This window comes from Tupaia chinensis, unplaced genomic scaffold (genome assembly GCF_000334495.1).
Source record: "Tupaia chinensis unplaced genomic scaffold, TupChi_1.0 Scaffold000093_1, whole genome shotgun sequence".
NCBI classification, from domain to species: domain Eukaryota; kingdom Metazoa; phylum Chordata; class Mammalia; order Scandentia; family Tupaiidae; genus Tupaia; species Tupaia belangeri.
Window position 1 is genome coordinate 4579829 of NW_006159555.1, and position 22771 is coordinate 4602599.

The 22771-nt window shown below is 41.5% G+C and overlaps 1 protein-coding gene across 1 annotated transcript in view; it reads right to left on the minus strand.

Moving 5' to 3' along the window:
* The window catches only part of MOB3B (MOB kinase activator 3B), a gene marked incomplete at its 3' end in the record, with an annotated part of 182655 nt that overhangs the window by 78956 nt on the left and 80928 nt on the right, over positions 1-22771 (minus strand). The window contains 1 exon segment of the mRNA XM_014585787.2: positions 15769-16381. Within this exon segment, the coding sequence (XP_014441273.1) occupies positions 15769-16186 (418 nt within the window).

Genomic DNA, 22771 nt, shown 5'->3' on the forward strand with positions numbered 1-22771 from the left:
CCCTTCTTCAAGAGACAGACAGCTCCATGGCTCCTGTGATCTAGCCATTTGGGGAGAAAGGAAGATGTCCCACTGATAACTGGGCCTCCAGCATCCAAAACTCGCGTGATTGAACTTCCAAGTTTGGGAAGAAACCGACCATCCACCAGATGACTAGAAATCGCTGCAGGACCACAAGAAATATGGGGAAGCAGGAAAATACCTCTCCCACAAGGGAAAAGGATAGCTCCTCTTTATCCACACACAGTTCAATGGAAATCATGGAAATGTCTGATAAAGAATTCAGAACATTCATAATGGCAAAGCTAACAGAGATGGAAGAGAAGAGAGACAAGGAACTGCTGAAGAGGAAGGAGAAAGGTGTTGAAGAGTTCCAGGAGGTGAGGAAATTCATGCAAGATCTAAAGGAGGAATTTCACACTTTACAAAAGAATCAGATGGAACTGTTAGAGATGAAGGCTATAATACAAGAAGTCAAAATTTCCCTTGAAAGTATTAAAAGTAGACTAGATCATACAGAAAATAGAATCTCAGAAGTAGAAGAGAAAATTGCTGGCCTAGAAAAATCTACCACGAAGACTGAGCCAGTGGCCCAAAAATTAGAGAATAATATACGAGAAATACTAGATACAATTAAACATCCGAACATTTCTCTTCTCCAAGACACATTATAGCCAGATTGACCAAAACCACAGACAAAGACAAGATACTAAGACTGGCAAGAGAAAAAAGGCAAGTTACCTACAAAGGGTATCCCATCAGACTAACGGCAGACCTCTCATCGGAAACAATGAGAGCGAGGAGAGAATGGGAAAATGTATTCAAAGTATTAAGGGAAAAGCAATTTCAACCGAGAATTCTGTACCCAGCAAGGTTATCGTTCATTTGGGAAGAAAAGACACGAACTTTCCCAGATAAACAAAACCTGAAAGAATTTACCAGCACCAGACCGGATCTCCAAGAAGTTCTTAAGGGAGTGCTATGTCAGTAAAATTAAATGCAGACACACAGAAATAAGAGTTCAGAAACTAAGAAAATGGGCAACTTAATTGTAGGGCCAAAAGCTGGAGTTGAGTATTACATCCCAGATTTCAATCTGGAACATCGAACCTCAACAGATACAGAAGAAAGATTAAGTACATGAGACTGAACTGATGAAACAGTATTCTACGACTTGACTAAAATATTGCTGCTTTTCTTCTAAGCTTTGTTGTCTGGTTTTAAGGACTTTTGTCCTGTCTTCAGCTATCAATAGATTCATGTTCCTACTATTTGAACAGAATACTAACCTGTTTCTAGGCTTTAAGTTTCAAAGAAATATCCTTACCAGTTCAAAACTGCTTTTCTTGAAACCATCAGCTGAACTTGCTATTGAAAGTAGTTAGATTACTTATGATATTGTGTGACCAACAAAATGTTGGGGGAAAAGGAATTGAAGACAACTGTAGACAGCAGAGATAATGTAATAAGAGAGTGGAATCGGGCAGAGGGTCAGACATGGGGTAAAAAACAAATATATGAAAGTAGAAATGGAATATTATGGATGATAACATGCATGATTAAGCTACAATGCAGTTTATTCTAGATGGGAAACCACATTTAGTATGTTGTGATGATGTTCAGGGAATGAATGTAAATTAATAATAAAAAAATTTCAGAAAAAAAGCTTTAAAAATACCTATTTGATGACTGCAGTAAGCTATATAGCCCTAGCTAGGTGCTATATAGTTATAGTATGTTCATTCTATTCACTGAGGTTTATGCCTAAAGTCAGACTTGTGTCCATGAATATATATATATCAGCTGTGCTTGCTACTGAAAATATTCAGATTTATTACGATATTTAGTGAAACAATAAAATGGGGGAGGCATAGAAAGCAACAATAGATACCAGACACAGTATGGGAGGAGGGTGGGAGATGGCAGAGGGTGAGATAGGGAATCAAGGATGGGAAAAAAGGCAAAATATACAGGAAACAAGAAATGGAAAATGATTTGTTGACAATAACACATATGTTGATGTGCTTGATTGAGCCAATACACAGTGTATTCTGAATGGAAAAATCTCATTTTGTATGCTATAATGATGTACAGTGAATGAATGCAAATAAATAAAAAAGAAAAGAAAAAGAAAACAAGGTCACTGTAGATCTTCTGCACCTCCTATGATACTGGCAGCATTTTCTCTCTGGAAACCTCTGCCTTTTGTTATCCCCATCTTACCAAGGAAAAACAGAAGAAGAAGAAAAAGAAAGAAACATAAAATATCTCCATATCAATCTTTTTTCTTCCTTCTCTTTAGATGTCACTTGTGAATGAAGCTTGGATACTGGGAGAGAAGGAAGCGATCTTTTTTTTAAAAAAATAATCTTCATACACATACTTGGCCTTTAGATACATATATGAAAAAGTGGGCCTAAAATTTTCAACTTGAAAAGAAATGCCTTATCCCAACTTAATCTTTTTCATTTTCACAAAACAGGGGGTTACAGGCACTACTTTCATCTTATTTGTTTTTAAATTATTATGTTTTTAGCTAGAGAAAAGGTTATAATTTCATTGACTGCAGCTTAACAAAAAGCTTTGTAGCTTACAAGTCTGTATGCTAGGTCTGGATCAACCACTCACTATGAAGATGACTTTGGGAAAAGAAACTTATATGTTTCCTCATTTGAAAAGAGATAATAATAATGGTCAACCAGGGATGCTTTGAAGATTAAAAATATATATAATAAGGGACTAGAACACTTCTTGGCCCAGAATACATAATAAATATTAGGTTATATAATCATTACTGTATCTTAACTTTGAAATTACTTCCTTATATAGAAAATAAAATCTATTGCTTTCAACTGCTTTTCAAGTTTTAATTAACTGATATTCTAGTGAGTAAAAACAAAAAATTTTCCACAGATTACTATAACTATGACAAGATCAATGGCTCTTCTCAACTTTTAATTCAGTTGGAAAATGAATGTGTAGCAAGTACTATAGGTAAAATTCTATGTAATCAAGCAGTTTAAACTGCAATAAATCAAAGTTTCCCCCCCCCTTTTTTTTTTTTTATGGAGAGGTTTTTTGCTATAGGGCACATGCGCTCACCAGAAAGACAGAGAGACAGAAAGTGAGAAATCACCCCCCAGGTCGCCACACCCCAATCCCTCCTCCCCCATCCTCCTCTCGGGATCCTGGGCACGCACACACACGTGCCCAGCGTGAGTTTAAGCCACCAGTCCTGGACTCAAACGGCAGTCGACTACATGGGAGTCCAGCGACATAGCCATTTTGCTAACTGCTGGTCCCCAAGGTTTTCCTTTTTTATATCATATAAAATATATATTTATATTTGTTTTCCTATGAAAGGAAAACAAAGCTAAAATTTTATTCAGCATTGCCAGGAACATGCTGAATGTTTTATGTGCATTGTCCCTTAAAAAGAAAAAAAAGAATTAGGTTTGCTCACTGGAGAGAGAAAAAAATGAGAATTCATCCCCCAGGGGATTTGGCCATGCTGCAATCCTGTCTCTTTCAGTCACTCTTGAGATTTTTGGGGACACATGCGCACACACACCCAGAGTGATTTTTCAAGCCACAGGGTCCTGGACTCATACCATACAGTCAGGCATGTGGGATCCAGCCACCTTAACCTCTACACCTCCTGCTGGCCCCATGTCACTTAATTTATAACCCTACGAAGCTAGTATTATTATTATGCCCCTTCTCCCCCACTTTCCAGATGAAGAGATAGGCTGGAGATTCAGTGCTTGCCAAAGTCACATAGCTCATAAGGTAAGGAACAGATCTGAACCAGAACTGGAGACAATCCCTCAGCCTTTACACTATTTCTGGAAAACAGCAATGAAGGCAGCGATGCGCTTTGACAGCTACTGCCTACAGATAGTTTCCTAGGAACTCTGCTACTTATGTTGACATAGCGACTCACATTATTCTTCAAAGACAAGGAAAGATAGATGCTCTCAGTTGCAGATCTTTTCTTCCCTATTACCGGATGGCCAAATATGATTAGTTTATCTGAGAGCTATAACAGATAAACCTCCAGTACTCAACAACTTCCTTCCCTCTCTTCTTGGTAGCTGTGTTACGATTCCTTGACTAAGTCAGAAAACCCAGATGATGTTGAAGGAAGTTACCCATGAGTAATTAATTCCTCCTGATCCCAGGTGCCAAGGCCCCATTCTGCTGTCCCATCAGGCATTTGGGTGCCAGCACTTCAACTGGTCAGCTGGACCAGAAGCCAGGCAGGAGCTGGCCTCTACAGGCAGACTGCCAAAGGATGTAACACATGGGATGGGCAATAAACCGAACACCTGACTCTTGGCTGGAGCATTTCTCTTAAATCATCATTGGTCTCCAGTCCTGGTGACCTGGGGTGGATGCTGCAGAAATACCAAAAGTCTGCTGTTTCCTTTGATGAATGATTTTTTTTTTCTTTTCCGGAAAGAGAACTAACAACTCTGGTCTGTCTCTCCATGAGGGCAAACATTTTAACTACCAAAGACATAAACTAATGGTGAATTACACACAACACTAAGGAGGTATTCACATAATTAAAGGCTTTCTTGGCAAACTTTCTTGAAATATGAAACTCTTTCTGATGAATGAAAATATTGGGTCATCGGAAAAGTCATGACACATTTTTCTGTTTTTCCATGCAAAGATGTGTCATGACTTTTCCGAAGACGCAGTATATATTAGCCAAGTGATTAAAAAAATTTTTCAACAATTTTCAGGAATCCATCTGTTCTGTAAAGTGAACTCTGTGGCACCAATCAATGTGCACTTGCACAACAGTAATTAGTCCACCATGTGGCTACTTCACGTCGAATGTAGCAGAAATAAGATACGATTGGCTTTAGGCAGGTCACACAGGCTATGTATGTGACACATCTTATGAAGTTCTATTAGGGACCGCTCCCTGCTTCTAGCTCTTGAAGCCTAGCCACCTCAAGACCATCCCATGAATGTTTATCTTTCCTTCCACTGCCTCCATGTCACAAAGCAAAAGATGAAGGGATCACGGATGACCAACTCCACAGTCAAACGCTTGACATAATTATGGGTTTCCATCCCAGCCCCTTTCTTTCTCACCCCAATTCACTTAAATGATCTATTTTACCACACTGAGGAGGTCTGATATTGAGAGAACTAACATTTAACGCGTACCTGCTCTATGTCCCAACACTGTGCTAGGCGCGTTCCATGTAGCATGTTATTTTATACTCTAAGCAATTCATAAAGGAGGTACTTTTACACACCTTTTTTAGATGAAGAAACAGGCTCAGAGACACTGAAAATTTGCTAGTAAAGTTGGTAACGAGAATTCAGACCCAGGTCTAACAGAACTAATATGAGGAGACTTGAAAAAGCTCATGGAAAATGCACATTAGGAAAGACTATGCATGAATATTTCAAAATTTTTGGCACCAAAATAAACTATTTTTTGTTATTTATTTTTTCATTTTTCAGGGGTTTTTTTGTTTCTTTGTTTTGTTTTGTTTGCCATAGGGACATGTGTTTGCCGTTTGCCAGAGAGAGACACACAGAGAGAAAGAAAGTGAAAAGTCTCCCCCATTCCCACAGGGGATGGGCATGACCCCATTCCTTCTTCTCCATTGTCCTCTTGGGATTTGGGGTACACGCACATACATGCCTGGTCTGATTTTTTTAAGCCTCTGGATCTAGGATTTGAACCACAGTCAGTCACGTAGGAGTCCCAGTGCCTTAACCACTATACCACCTACTGGCCCTAATAAATTCATATTTTAATTCCATTTTCCATGAACTTTTTGAAGTCCCAGCTACTTCCGTTCTTTTTAGCCATCTCTCTTTCCTTCCTAAACTAGCTCACCTTCCCAGAAAATCCATTTTATTAGAAGAAGACTTAAGAGAAAAATATGACAATGTGAATAAAACATAGATAGAATTATCAATTAGAATATGAAATTAGCACGAGTTTCTGCTTGTTAAGATAAAACATCAGAAAGGTCCTACCTACCGAGGCCTTCGTGGATAACACACAACACACATTCCTAGACCTACAAAGCTACCTTAAGGGAAAACCTTATGAATCACTCTGCATGCATCTCAGGCAGTCTATAATGATAATTTGGCCTTCTGTCAACATGACCATTTAAATCTCTATACGCTCTCTACCTAGAGGGGAGGTCAAGCACTGGGGAAGGGCAGAGGAAGAAGGCCTCTGGTGTCTCTGGGACCTCTGTGCTCAGCTGACCTGCCTCCCTGAGCACCACTGACCTCCACAATGCAGTCTGCATTGATTAAGGAAGGGTGCCAGGACTGCAACTGCCCAAGAGCCATCAGAGCAAAAGCAGCAGATGCTCTATCCCCACGGCACCATGGCCTTTGTTTTTAATCTCTGGCTTCTACTGAATATCACATATCCCATTTCCCTTCCCAGCTGGTGCTGAGACGTAACAACTTGTCACCTGAGATACGGCCCATTAAAATTACATAGCACAGGTAATGGAGATCTCAGTGCAGGTCAGGACAGCAGGCAATTAGCCTTAACTTGCAGGGCAGTCTCCAGGCCCTCTGGGCTCCCCATCTCCACTCCCCTTCCTTTCTTCGTACACTGAAGGCTCTTTTCAGAGGTATCTCTTAGTTGTGTGGTTATTTAACACTGTCCTCATTAACTCAGCTACCAAGCCACCGAGTATTGAGTTCACAAGGTGGAGATCTATCTACAATAGACTATCATTTCTCCAGTGGCCAGTGGGGGCGGAGAAAAGTGGATTCAGCAGCCTTTTCATCTTTACTATAAATAGACAATTGAACAAACTTAGATAGATAGAATCTAGAAGAAGAAAGTTATTAAAAGAACTTTAGAATATTCTTACCTACCAGTAAGAATCCAGGATAATTTGCATCAGGTGTAGCTCTGGCTGGTTTTTTTTTGGAGAGGTTTTTGCTATAGGGTGCGTGCGCTTGCCAGAAAGAGAGAGACAGAAAGCAAGAAATCACCCCACAGGGGGAATGGTCACGCCACAATCCCTTCTCCTTCATTCTCCTCTCGGAATCCTGGGCACACATGCACACACGCCTGGTGTGAGTTTAAGCCACCGGGTCCAGGACTCAAACCGTGGTCGACTACATGGGAGTCCAGTGACATAGCCATTACGCTAACTGCTGGTCCCGCTCTGGCTGTTTTCAACCTCTCCCTGTGACTAATGGTTTTGTCTTAGGACATCCCTTAGAGAGAATTTATCAACTGATGTAAATGGGCAGGAATAAACCGAGATATTGATTCTGGGGTAAGAACATCACAGGCATGAGATGTTTGAGTAGTTGAAAGCATGGGCTTTAGCGTTGAACCACATTGGGTATGAATCCCAGTTCTGCCTGTGTGACCCTGGGTAAATTTCTTAATCTTTTTGAATCTTAGTTTTCTCATCTGTGAAATGAAAATCATACCTCCTTTTATAGGGTTATTTTACAGATTAAATGACATCATGCAGGTAAAGGCTTAAATAGCATGTGTTCAGAAAATGGCAGCTTTGTCATTATACTCTCCCAACAAGTAAATTCTTAGGGAGCCAAACAGTTGACTAGCTCCAAAGACAAACTGTATTTCCAGAAGCTTGGAAACACTTGCCAGTTCACAAGACTATTTTAGAAGGCTCCATTCCTGCCAGTGTGTAGTCTGAAAATACTTTTCCCATTCTTTGAGAGATCAAATCCAGATAACCCTACCCAATACTGATTTCAAGGAGTGGTTCATTCTAGATGTGACAGTAGGCCATCTCCTTACCTCTCTAGTCATCCTGCACCCACCTTCTGCTATAGTTAGCTGATTTGACTCTGGACATGGGCAGGTTTAGTTCTCAGTCCTCTGAAAACCAAGTAAGAAACTCTCCCCTGTGGCTGTCTCTCCGTAGTATAAGAAGCTCATCCTTGAGCCCAGGAGTTGGTCTAGCTCCTAAAAAAGAACATTAGCATTTCCCAAAGCCTCTGCAATATGTCAACCTGAAGTAGTCTGACCTCCATCACAGACAGATTCAGCACAGAAGACTGATAATTTTTTGAAATCTTGTTGAGTCTCTTAAAATGCATTTTATTTTTCTGAGGATACAGTTGAAAAACTGTCCAGTAGTTTCCATGAGTTTTGGTTAATAGTTATATAGAAACATATGCAGAGAGAGAGAGAGATAACTAATAAGCATTTATTTTTCCGCACCTCTTCTATTTCAGGCTCTGGGATGGGTATTTTTACTCATACTACTTCACTTAATCCTTACAACAGCCCTGTGAGGTCAGAATTGTAATCCTTAGTTTACAAAGGGAAAAACTAAAATGTAGAGGGAATGTCATACAGTAGTTTATCAATGGCGGAGCCAGTTGATTAAACCCCATCTCTGTCTACAAGTCCAGTACTAGTTCTACCACACTAAATGTGTTTCACTGATGCGCTGTCATGCAGTGTTATACAGATTTATATCAAAATAAGAACATGAGGGAGGCACACAACTGAAAATAAAAGTTTAAAATGAAAAGGCTAATTACAAACTGGATTCCTCAACCTCCCATGTCTGAGAAGCTCATCCCTAAGGACACTTTTACATTGTCACATTCTTTGCCACAACATTTTGAGAGAGGATGAAACCCAACTATGGCTTCATGAGAAGGGATCAACCATTTCCACAACGTACTTAACCTCTGAACATACTACTCAATTTAGAAAAATGTGCAGAGCAACTTAGAGCAACTAGACATTTTGGACATTATATAATCTGTTCAAGGACAGTAACTCTGCATGCTTTGCTCTCTCTGGTACCTAAAACAGGACCTGGTTCTGAGCAGGTGCTCAGCAAACACTCACTAATGAATGAATGGCAGTAACATGTAGCTGTGGCCAACAAAGGGTTTTCATGAGGCTAATTCATCCTCTGCCCAATCTTAGAATGGACTATGGGAACAGTAACAGTGCCTGGACACACTCGCCAGGCATTCCGAGGTGATATTTTTTAAGAAGCAAAAACAAGACAAATAATAATTATTTATTTAAAAGTTCTAAAAAAAAAAAAAAAGGGACCAGCAGATGACGTAATGGGCGTAATGGTTATGTTGCTGGACTCCCACATGGCTGACTGCGGTTTGAGTCCCAGACCCAAGGGACTCAAACTCCTGCCGGGTGCGTGTGCATGCATGCCCAAAATCCCAAGAGGAGAATAGAGGAGACGGGGGTGTGGCCATACCCTCTTGGGGGTGATTTCTCACTTTCTTTCTCTCTTTTTCTATGTCCCTCTGGCAAGCGCACACACCCTATAGCAAAAAATCTCTCTAAAAAAAGTTCTAAAAAAAATTAAAAAGGGCAGACCTCATAGCGTAATGGTTGGCTCTGTGCTCTAGGATCCAGATCTCACATAGCAAACTCCAATTTGAATCCTGGCCCTGGCATCTGGAAATACACACTGATTGTATATGAGTGCATGCCCCAAATCCTGATGGGATGAAGAACCTGAGGAAAAGGAATTGCAGTGGGATCATACCCCACTGGGAGAGAGTGTTTCTCTGGTGAATGCATGTACTCCTCCGTGATAATAATTAACACTCCCCCTCCCCCTCAATAGGTTGTGTGAAAATGTCTCCATCTTAAACATCCTCCTAAAACCATTCATTCAAAGCCTCCAGCCATGTGAAGGAAAATCTGTGAATAGTCATCTCTGGATGGTAGTACATGAATGACGAGGACACAGCTGTGTGACAAGTTACTCTCGAGCTCCAACCCCGACTCCTAAATTACCTAATAACTGTACAACCTTGGAAAAGCCCCTTAGCTTATTTAAATGTCAGCCACCTCACTAGTAAAGTGGAATATTAACTTCCTTTTCACTTCATTGTGTTGTTATAAGAATTAAGAACAGTGGCAGGTACTGGGCCTGGCATTTAGCAGGCTTAATGGGTGTGAAATCCTCTCCCTCCTAGCTTCCTTTCCTAGCTTTCCCTGATCTTTCCTACTCTAACAACCACGTTTATTCTAAAACCACAGAGATAGATGAGATTATGTAATTAATTGCTTTCTACATGTTCTTATTTCTCCCTTTGAAAGACCGTTAGAAAGCAGAGTTGAAGGAGCTCTGTTTTCTACTCATTTTTTTTTCTGAGTATCATATCTAAACTATTAAATCCTAGTATCTGACAGAAGCACAAAGCTAGACTAGAATATAAAAATTACTGCAATTTGATAGGCAATAGGATTTTTTTTAAGTCCATGTCTTTCTATTTTTCTGTATTGGCTCTTCTCTCTAAAGGTGGTTAAAGAGAGATAATCAAAGAGAAGATGGCTTTTGCTTCTGAAGTTATTGCTGTTTTAAGGACTTTAACAGAGACATCTGTTGCATTTTTAACAAAAGATGCCAGAGGGGTTCAAGGGAGAGTGAAGGAGACTGGTTTACAAGGGAGCCACATCTGTTTGGTATTCTCCCATCTGAGAAAGCTCGACTTCTGAAACAGCACGGGTCTCCTAGTTAAACTTCAATCTAGGAACAGATGAAAGCTTTTCTGTCCTCGGTTTCAGTGGTCAAGCTCAACAGCTGTTTATATCCTTCAATACCTAACTAAGGGTGAAGCCTTCACATCTGTCAGTGTTTTCCGGTTCTATTGCCCTGGATCACAGTGGGGAGGTGAAGTTTGTACTCCTCCCAATTCCCAGGCAGGAACACAGAAATAGCCCATGATTCAAGCTATAATTCTAAGCAGAACTCCCCATTTCTCATCCACCCAGGGTCTGCAATTTGCCTAGAATTCTTCTTTTACTTTATTCTGACAGACATCTTGATCAATTCCATAATGACTCATAACAGCCCAAAGATCAAAAAGAAGAAAAGTAGGCTGAAACCAGGGAGAGGAAGAAGAGGAGGAAATGGAGTGTACGTAACAGAGAAAGTGGCTCTAAAAATGGGTTATTCTAAAATACACCGATAATAACATCCGAAGGAAAATCACAAAGGTGAGCAGGAAGCTGAGAAAGATCCTCATAGTGATGTAGTAGGAGGTGATGATTTTTGCTGATCACTGATATTTTGCCTTGGAAAAGTTAAACAGAGAAAAAAAAAAAACTCTATGGAAGCAAGCTGCAGGAAATATCCAGGAACAGGAACAAAGGGATTCAGAGACATGTGTTTAACTTGGCTGTGCTTACCAATGCTGTGTACATGTTAAGAATTTCTAAAGATCATCTTTTCATCCATCCATCCATCCGTCCATCCATCCATCCATCCATTCATCCATCCAACAATTTACAAGGCAGCAGGACTGGTTTTGGTGCTGGGATATTCAAATGGGAATTCAAAATATATTTCATAGCTTTAAGAAGCTTGAAGTCCAATGGGTATGTAAAGGGTGAAAGTCCTCACTGAGTGAAGGGACACATTCAGTACCTTCCTGGCATATTAATGGGAGGGGCACATTCAAGGCTCCCCACATGACTCAGACATTTCCTTTGTTTTAGGGATCAATCATTGGATATTTGTCTTTTGGGCTGAAGGGAAGGACAGGTCTCCCAGCAACCTTGAGTACCCTAGGCAGGGTGAGAGAAAGGCCTAAAGGATCAAACCCAGTCAGGCTAGTCCCAGTGAGTGAGGACATGCCCCCGTGGGGAAATTCCTTGGACCAGAGGAAGATTTCTCTGAAAGGAGGGCTGCTTGATCTTATTACAGATGCCAGACTCACCTACAGATAACTGAACACCCAGATGTTGTAAAAGATCATCTAGAACCCTGTCTTTATTTATTTTTTTTAAAGAGATTTTGGCTACAGAGCGCATGTACTCACTGGAGTGACAGAGAGACAGAAAGCGGGAATTACCCCCAGCCCCACCCCGGAGGATGGCCATACCACGATCCCTCCTCCATTCTCTTCTCAGGGTTTTAGGCACACTCACACATGTGCCCGTTGTGAGTTTCAAGCTGCTGGGTCTGGTTGACCACGTGGGAGTCCAGAAGCTTAACCACTATGCCACCTGTTGGCTCCCTGGAATCCTGCCTTAAGACCAACTTAATCACCCCAAACTGAATTCTTTTCCTTTAAAAGTCCATACCCTTACCCTCCAGGACTGTACAACTCTCCACAACTGCCCCTTGCCTCCCTTGGAAAGTGAATAGTAAACCTTTTCTATTCACCTACTCTGAGTGTGAATTCTTTCACAAATCACCATAACAAAGAGGACATGGTAACTGAGCTGGACCGAAAAGGATGCAGGAGAATTCACTAGACAGAGAAGGGAAGTGATTAGAAGAGAGAACAGCATGGATAAAACTAGAAAGGTAAGAAATTATCTGTTTCTGGGGGAAATAAAATGTCTTCTGGGTGGTTACAATAAACAAAGGAATAGTGGGTGCTTATTAACAGTGCAGGTTCAGGGGACAGATGATGACACAGGGTAAAATGCAACACTCTGTGAGATCGTCTCAAATGGCAAGATTCTCAATTCAAGTACAGAGACCACTGTCAGTGTGCAGAGTGTTCACCCATGATCTGGGGCCCTCTGAAGGCTGGGGATGAATTGTGGCATTGGGACCCTACTGTGGATCTCTCTCTCTCTCACTCATGGAATAAATAAATAAATAAATAAACTTTCAAAATGAAAGTAAAGATTCATAAGGAAGTGAAATGATTCAATAGTAAGAAAACAAACTAAAAATAGGCAGAAGATCTGAAGAGACACTTCTTTAAAGAAGACATAAAAATAGCCAACAGGTATATGAATGGATAAAGCAAATCACAATAGAACTATACTTCAGGATTTCTTAAAAAAAGGAAACCCTCTCACTTGTAACAATGTGGATGAACCTGGAGGACATTATATTTAGTGAAATGAACCATGTGTGGAAAGATGCATACCACATGATCTCACTTATGTGAAGACTCTTAAATTGAACTCAAAGAAGCAGAGAGTAGAAGGGAATAGGAGTGGGGTTTGAGAAGATGCTGGTCAACCGTTAGAAAATTTCAGTTACACAGGGAGAGTATGTTTAGGAGATCAATTATACAACCTGGTGACTAGTTTTTAAAAGGTATGGGTCTTAGGTTTCGTTGAAGACGTTCTGATTTAGTTGTCATGGGAGAGGATCAAGGAATTCACATTTTGAACAGAAGGCCCAAGTAATTCTGATCTGACCAAAAGTTTAACAACTCTAATTTATATAGCTTAATTTAACATTTCCCAAAAGATACTAATGGTTTGACCAGGGTCAAACTAGAAAATAGCACACATAAAATATTCTTTTCATGGAAATTCATAATACCCACTGGCATATTAAAAGTCCTGTAATAAAGAAATCAATTTACTCAGCATTTCCCAAAGTTATTTTTCCATGGGGAAGAAAATTCCCAGTGTTCTCATTAAGACCTCTCAGAATACGAGTGTGCCATAAAGCATGGAATGGGTAGAGCTAGACAGGATTCTGGTTAGTGAGCTTGTTCCCTAAATAGGTTGAATAACTAATGGAATGTCTAGAAAAAGAAAGCAAAGTCATTTTTGTCTGGAAGATACAGAGACATCCAGTGATTTCCTCCAAGCAAAGTCTAAAGCTGTTATGTTGCTCTGTTTTCCAAGCACACTGTCTGTGAGGTGCTTCCTCACTCTCAAGTCTGACTCTGGGCTGTGATTTCTGGTCAGCAATTCTATGTGGTAACCACAGTTGCCAGAGAGGGCAAGAGTGCCCGGAGATCAAAGAATCCAGAAGCAGACCCAAGGACAAGGATGAAGAAGGGATATCCTGGACCATATTTACTTATCTTTATTGCTATCGTATGTTCTGCACAAAACATTGGCAGTTGCTTGAAAGGGGGAAAAATTCCTTACAGATCCCAAAGTAGCCTCAGTCAATGGAAAGTGCAAAAGAGACACAAACCAAGAATTTCCACCCCTCTGGTTTGCTTAATATATGCCCAGAGGAGTTTCTGAAACTTCCTTCTTCCTCCTTCACTGCGAACTGAGGGCACTGCCCTACCACACACCTCACCTCCTTCCTGTTAACAAGGTACCAGAGAGAGCATAAGAAACTGCGCCTGTCACAGCAACACCAGGATTCAGACAAGTGGTTTATGTCCTGAAAGTTTCAAGATGGATACACAGCCCCAATCCATTTATACACTTTTCTTCCATCTGTTATAAACTTAATTACTTCCATACATCCCTTCTCAACTTTCCATCTACCGTGTGGGGACACACCTCCCCATCTAGAGGTGATTTCAACCTTGTGTTTCAAATACTTTCATTGTAACACAACCATCTCAGAGCTTTTAAATAATACTTTCCAATGTCATGAATATTTATTTAACCATTCCACAAGTATTTCCTGAGTGCCTACACAGGTCCCAGGGCACTGTGCAAGACACTGGAGACAGAATTGTGGAAACAGAGATTGCTTACTCGTATTGCACTTAGAGCATTAAACACTGAATTCTAAATTCAGCCCATCAGTGTATAAGAAATCCAATGACAAGCACCATAAAGAAATATAAGATACAGAAAAGGTTTGGTCCTGGGCCAGCTCTGCTGTACAGCAGCTAAGGTTAAGGGAGCTGTAGCCTATTTGGCAGACTGCAGTTCAAATCCTGGTCCTGGCAGCTTAAAAAGCATGACAGGTGCATGTGCATGGGTACTCAAAATCCTGAAATAAGGGGGGAAAAAAGATTGTGGTGCAATCATGCCCCATTGGGAGATGCTTTCTCTCTCTTTGGGGGATGCTTTATCTCTCTCTTCCTCTTTGGCAAACATAAGTACTCTCTGGAAAAAAAAAAAAAAGAAAGAAAGAAAGAAAGAAAGAAAGAAAGGTCCTTCTTGCATTTTATGGCCTGCAGCACAAAGCAAATAAAATCATTTGCATTTCAAGAGTCCAAGTGAGTCCAGCAGCTCTGCAAGGATCGATCCCAGGTGAACAGTACAGCTTGGAATTAATGACCCATGACTAGGAGAACAAGGAGAATGCATGTTTTTATTTTCCCAAAATGCAAACCCCTTTTTATTTGATCTTCAAACAAATTCATAGATTCTCACACTGGGTTTTCTTAATCCTGAGAGATGAATACCATCAACTGAACCAGAGTCAAAACTTTAGTCAATTAAGTAAAAAAACAAACATTAGTTCAGCCGTAATGGAGCATGCTGCTAAGACATTGTGCTCCAAAGGCTGAGACCACAGGGGAGGCCTGGTTTTGACTTTCGGCTGACCTAAGGGTCAGGCACAGTGGCAGGTGCCTGTAAGCCCAACAGTTTGGGAGGCTGAAGCAGGAAGACCCTGAGCTTGAGGCTGGCCTGGAAACATAGCAAGATCCTTTCTGAAAAAGATGGATGACATGGTAGCAAATGTATATAGCCCCAGCAAGGTGGCCAAAGCATGTTTATTGCCACAGCAAGACCCTGCCTAAAGAAAAAAAAAAATCTTACCAGAATCAGTGGGTAGGTTTGGGGTTCTATCCTATAGAAGCCAACAGGATCAAACTAACATTTCACCAAGACCAGGTTCCTTAGCATGTGGTATGTGTACCACCGGGATCCATGAAATAGTTTTAAGTGGTCTATAAATGATTTTTTTTTTTCCATTTCAATCAAGTTCTTAAATATGGTGAAAGAAACTACTGGTATATAAGTGATGGAGTTTAGGGAAACATTGACATGGTGCTAGCTAGCATTCAAAGGCAGTTCTGGAAGAATGAATGCTTTGTAAATTTTCTGAACTTGAGAATGGGTGTGACAAAATAACAGGAAGCTGGCCATGGACTTACCCACACATGTTGGAAATATGTCCTCATTGTTGATTTGGACCTCAATCCAATCCATAAGAAGGTTCATGTACTGGGGAGCTGGCAGTGCAGTTGGCTTCTTATACTTGAGGTCATCCTGCCACCGATACTCGTATTTAGGGCCCCCTGACATCACAGGGCAGGTCTGCTCAGTGCAGAACTCACAAATGGTGCCGTAGATGAGGTTGATCCGATTGAAGAAGTCCACCACATGCACTGCCACCCAGTCATTCTGGTCTTCTCCGCTGGGCAGCTGCACGGCTGCCTTTAGGTCCACACCCGAGTTGAGGGATGCCTGAGCCCGTTTGTGCAGCTCAAACCTCTGTGTGCCAGGCTCAAATTTTCTCTTGGGCCGGAAGGTCTTGTCCTTGTTGAACACCTGCTTCAGGGCTATAGACATGGTCTTCTTCTCTTCCTTTCTTTTGCAGGAAGCAAAAAGGCACTTGGAACTTCTTAGTGAGAGATCACAGCCCAACAGGGTTTTCCACTGCCAGCCCTCAGGCCCCAGTGTTGCAGCCTGCAGCTTTAAACCTCTTTTAAATGGTCCCTTCCATCTTCCTCTTAAATGATTTCCAAGGGAACCTCATGTTCTTTCCTAAAGGCAGAAGAGAAAATAGAACTCGTGAGTCCAGTTGCATTTAAGAAATGGCAAAGGCTTAGACTTGATTTCACCTTGTGTCCCTGGCTGTGCCCACTTCCACCCAGGTGTATGGATGTGAAGGTTAAGTCACTGTGCTGTGAATCTGAAGTGTTGAGGGGAACCATACAAGTAACTAAAGAAAAGAAATCCCACTCTTTTCCTTCATGGCCTTTGTCTTTGCTGGTTTTTTTCCTTCATGGCCTTTATCTTTGCTGGCTTTTCTCTGCATAATTGTAAGTCAATGGACCTCTCTAAGGTGTTAAGGACAAGTGCATTAGTCAATGACCTGATTTTATCCCATGGATGCTCCTTTTAGAGCCCCACACTGTACTGTCTAGATTGAGTAAGCATGGGGCCACTAGCCCCATCCTCCCAGACACAGTTGATGGGAGCAGGAGTGGCTATCACAGCATGCTGGCCAATAAGAATGTCTCTCCTAGGAATTTGGGATCAGGTGCCAACCTTTGTTGGGCATTACCCATGAGAGGTGATAAAAACTGGGTCTGGCTGAGTCCTATCTTTTTTGTTTTGTTTTGTTTTGGAGAGGATTTTGCTATAGGACACGCGTGCTCACCAGACAGACAGAGACAGAGAGACAGAAAGCGAGAAATCACCCTCCAGGGGGGATGGCCACGCCACAATCCCTTCTCCTCCATTCTCCTCTCAGGATCTTGGGCACGCACGCACACACACCTGGCGTGAGTTTTAAGCCACCGGGTCTGGGACGCGAACTGCGGTCGACTACATGGGAATCCAGCGACATAGCCATTACGCTAACTGCTGGTCCCCTGGCTGAGTCCTATCTCGACCACAGGAAGTGTAGTTGAGAAAGCCAGTCTGCAGAGCCTGGGGATGAGCAGGGTGTGGAAAAGAAGAAGAAAAAGGAAAAGGAGGAGGAAGTGGTGGAGGAGGCAGCATCTACTGACATACAGAAAAACAAAGACAAAGGCCCAAGTTGCTACAGGGACAGGAAGACAAATGAGACAGAGATATAAGAGATGAGTGGCTTCTTTAGTTCCTGATAATCTTTTAGGCCCCTGTTTCAATTTTTCTAGAAGCCTTCTGGTGCTTCCTGCATTGGGGATCCATTTACTTTTCCTGGATTAGTTAAATCTCTTATTTAATTTCAGCTAACTCGAGTGGGTTGTTTCTTTCCAATGATCCCTAAGTATGACATCTGTCATCCCTCCAGTGTGCCATTTTTACATACCTGATAATACCATATCTCAGACGGCACTTTGAGGCAGACCTAACCAATAAAGCGTTCTGTGATAAAGCAAATATTATGTATCTTTGTTGTCCAATGTGGTACCCACTAGTCAAAGGTGGCCACTGGGGACTTGAAGTGTGGCTAGTATAACTGATGATCTGTGTTTTATATTTTATTTAATTTTAATTAATTCAAACTTAAATGGCCACATGCAGGTAGTAGCTACCAATTGGAAAGTGCATCTTTGAAGTCTTTAAGGCTCTTTTCTCCATTATCATTTAATCCTCACAGAAATCCAATGAGGCTCATAGATTTACAGTATACATAATAGATTTATAGCAGGTATCATTCCCCCTAAATCCCCAAGAACTTGCCTAACAAGGTTCCATTGCTAGCAGGAGGCATGGTGGAGACTGAAATCCAGTTTGTTGACTCTTAGCAAATGCTCTTTCCACGTGGCCTTATATTCTAAAAAGTGATGCTATTCAGCCTCTTGATAGTTCATGAAGCTTCCTTTACTCCGAGCTGCTATACACATATTACCAAGATTACTAGTATAGATTGATTGAATGTGAAGGCTGAATCCTGTGGCCTTAAATACAGAAGAGATAAAAGATCCATTCATAGGTTAAGCCCTAACAAAATGAGGCCACAGCTGTGGCCACAGATTCAGAACCACCCATCACAGAATCTGTTAAAATGGACTCAGAGCACAACCTCACTAGACTGCTTTCTCCCTAGCTGGAAAGGGTTCTACCACTCCACAATCAAACATGGCTTGATAATGCACTCACCCTGAAGCTATTAGGGCAAAAAAATTCACTGGAAACATCCTGATTCCCTTTTACAGATTGCTCTTTGTTCAGAACTGATCAACAAACGACTGGCTGACAGGCTGCCTCCTCCCCAGACTCCCTGAAGCCTCTGCCTCTGCTCTTCCTGTCTGCCAGCCCCACCTTCTTCCTAATAGGTTTTCACTGAGATGTCATCTTGTGAGGTTTTTTTTTTTTTTTTCCCCTCTCTTTTCACATGGTATTGAACATACATACCCCCTATAAAGAGATCCCAATGGAAAAGCAGGCCACATGGCACCATCTGCCCAAGACTATAAAATCACTCCCGGGTTCCTGGGACTATCACCTGCAAGGATAGCAACACATCAACTCTGCAAACTCTAGGAGGGAAAGAATGGGGCAATCTCTTTTTCAAAAGACTATCTCCCCAAAGACTTTAACTGCCTGAAAAGAAGTTTACAAAAAATGGAGGACCTAAAAACATCATTTTCAAAATAAAAGTATGAGCTAGACATTGGGAAGATAAAAGATTGTGGAGACTTTTTTGTTCCTCTTTTTAAAGGAGACAATAGACTATGTCTCAAATGCTTAATTGCTGAGAGTAAAGGACCAACAACCCAACAGCAGCTCCCCATGTCTTCAGTAAGCCTTGCTGTTCTGCTATTCTGAAAATGAGGTGCCATCAGGCTTCAGAGCAACCTTCCTTCTTAACCTTACATGATCCTTAGCACCACTAATTGTGCTATTTCCCTATGGCCTGGAGAGAGTGCTTGCAAGGACACCAATGTGGACACCTTCCTCTATACCAGTACCAAGCTCTTATGGACACTATCAACAAGTCTGCCTGGTATCCCTGGTTGGATCATAAAAGTATGTGAATAAAACAAAATAATTACAGCAAATCCCTTCATCACAAAGTAATATACCTTTTTTTTAAAAAAAAGAGAAATTTTTTGCTATAGGGGGCATGCATTTGCTAGAAACATAGAGACAGAAAGCAAGAAATCACCCCCTGGGGCGATAGCCACACTGCAATCCCTTCTTCTCTATTCTCCTCTCAGGATTTTGGGCACACATGCACATGCACCCAGTGTTTCAAGCCACCAGGTCTGGGACTCAAACTGTGGTCAACCATGTGGGAGTACAACAACATAATCAGTATACCATCTGCTGGTCCCCAAAGTGATACATCTAAAAACCTTATTTGGGGAACCAGCAGTTAGCGTAATGGCTATGTCGCTGGACTCCCATGTAGTCTACCGCGGTTCGCGTCCCGGACCCGATGGCTTAAAACTCATGCTGGGCGTGTGTGCGTGCGTGCCCAAGATCCCGAGAGGAGAATGGAGGAGAAGGGATTGCGGCGTGGCCATGCCCCCTGGGGGGTGGTTTCTCGCTTTCTGTCTCTATGTCTCTCTGTCTGTCTGGCGAGCGCACGCGCCCTATAGTGAAAACCTCTCAAAAACAAAACAAAACAAAACAAAACTTATTTGAAGTTTGAGGATTTTCTTTAGAGATACTTTAAATAATAAACTTAAAAATATCAGACTCTCAAATTGGATGGGCATTCTTTCAAAAAAAATAACCAGCCTTGGGACCAGCAGTTAGCGTAATGGCTATGTAGCTGGACTCCCATGTAGTCGACCGCGGTTCGCGTCCCAGACCTGGTGGCTTAAAACTCACGCTGGGAGCATGTGCGTGCATGCCCAAGATCCCGAGAAGAGTATGGAGGAGAAGGGATTACGGCATGGCCATCCCCCCTGGGGAGTGATTTCTTGCTTTCTGGCTCATTCTCTCTCTCTCTGTCTGGCGACAGCCCCCCAATAAAAAAAAAAAAAAAAAAAAAAAAAACCAACCAAACAAAAAAAAAAAACAAACAAAAAAAAATCTAAAAAAAATTGAAAAATAACCAGCTTTCTCTTTTCTTTTCTTTCTTTTCTCTCTCTCTCTCTCTCTCTCTCTCTCCCCGCCCCCCCCTTCCTTCCTGCTTTTTTGGCAGAGGTACATTTGTGCTAACCAGGGAGAAAAACAGCATCCCCCATGGGGCATGGTCACATCTCAATACTGTTTTCTCATTTCTCTCCATCCCATTCAGATTTGGGTCACAAACGCACATGTGTCGTATGTGTTCTTTAAGTTACAGTTCAGGACTTGAACTGTGGTCAGCCATGTGGGATCTGACTCTCTCAACCATTGTGCTATGGGGTTGGCCCTTACACTCCCTATTTGCCTCAATTTAGGAGGCTTAGCTGAGGGAGAAGGCACCTTTGGAAGGTTATTTCTCGATCTAGCCCCTTAATGCTGCTTCTAGTCCTTTTGTATTAAACTCTACCATGCACCAGGTTCATAATATATTATTTTAGCATTCTAATCCTTACCACACTTTATATGGTGGAAGTTTTTATGATCATTTTATATAAAAATTTCAACTAGATGAAACTTTTTGCCAGAAATCATGAAGTTAGTAGGTGGTAAGGCTAAATTTTGAACCCATCTCTCTGGCTCTGAAAAGTATGTGACTTCTTTCCCCCTAAGTCTGTTTTAAAATCTCGTGAACATTATTATGTTTTCAAAGCTCCTGAACATGTATAGTTTACAACAAGACGACAAAGGAAGTTAGAACAGGTGGCATTACTCTTTCTATTTTACAGATGAGGAATAGAAACTTCGATCTACTAGTGTTTGGTTCACACTTGTTCATCATTCCGACATGGTTGGAAATGAGGACGTCTCTTTACCTGAAACTTTTTGTCTACAATGAAGATCTCCTGAGAAGGGCTAAGTTGTAAGGAGACCCTATGTTTAAAGACAATGACAGTCCAAGAGGGATGATAACAGATTTGTCGTGCCACTGAAAACAAAGATGCACATGTTTGTGTCTTTTCCTAATTGTCAGATACCCTCTCTCTATCTATCTATATATATGGTTTTTTTTTTTTCTTTCCTTTTTTGGTTTGTTTGCTATAAGGCATATGCAGTCACCAGAAAAAGAGAAAAAGCATCTCCCTGGGGGAATGGTCATGCTACAATCCCTTCTCCTTCTCCACCATTTCTCTCTCCTTTTGGGGTTTTGAGCATGCTCACACATGCACCTGGTGTTTTTTTTTTCAAGTCATCGGGTCTGGGACTCAAACTATACAGTTGGCCATGTGGGAGCGAGCCATCTTAACAACCATGCCATGGGCTGACCCAGAGTTTATTTACTGCTTTCATTAGCTAGAAAGAGTGAGAAAGAAATAGGACCTCCAATAAGGTCCTGATGCCATGATCTGCCCCCAGCTTCAGCAAGCTCCAGATCATAGGCTTGCCTATGCTTGGTGTACTCAGGAAGATCTCTGAACACAAAGCTAGAACCTTTCCATGTAGGTCACCTTGCCAAGCTTTGCATTTTACCACTGTGCCACTGGCTGCCCCATGTAATATTGCTACAGGTACAGAAGAATTCTGAAATGAAAAAGAAAATAGGAAATTCACCTAGTCTTACTTTCCAACCCAGATTCCCATTGGGACTGTTGCCCATAATTTATAATATCATCTTGTTAAATGGCTAAGGTAGTGCTTTCAAATGTTAATGTGGAGATCTTTTTAAAATACAGGTTGCAATTCTACTAAGAGTCTGCATGTCTAACAACCTCCCACCAGTGCCAAAACTACTGGTCCATAAATGACCAAATATCAAGGGTTAACGTAACTAATGGAGCTTATTAGAAATACAAGCTCTCAGACTAGCAGTTGGCATAATGGCTATTTTGCTGGACTCTCATGAGTCGACTGCAGTTCGAGTCCCGGACCTGGTGGCTTAAACTCATGCCAGGCATGTGTGTGTGTGTGTGCCCAAGATACCGGAGGAGAATGGAGGAGAAGGGATTGCAGCATGGCCATCTCTCCCCTCCCCCCGAGGAGGGTGATTTCTCACTTTCTGTCTCTCTGTCTCTCTGTGTCTTTCTGGCAAGCGCACACACCCTACAGCAAAAACCTCTCCAAAAAAAAGAAATACAAACTCTTAAGCTTCATCCTTGATCTCGCATATCTAAATCTGCATTTTAACAAAGTCTCAGGAGAAGTATATGCTTTGAGAAGTACAGAGTTGAAGGAATGACTTGCTGGTTAAGTAAAGAAAGAAAGAAACTCCATTTGTTGAATTCACTGTATGCTTCATAAACAGAGTCTTCAGATGAGTCTGTGTTTGAGAAAAGAATGAAGAGAGACTCACTGTTTTGAATACAATCACCTTGACAGATGGTAACAGTGACTAGGCCTTTTGATCTGGATTGATTTGGATAGCACAGTAGCCAGTGCTTAGGAGGTCCCCAGTGAATACCTTCTCCTAAATGCCAGATGGAG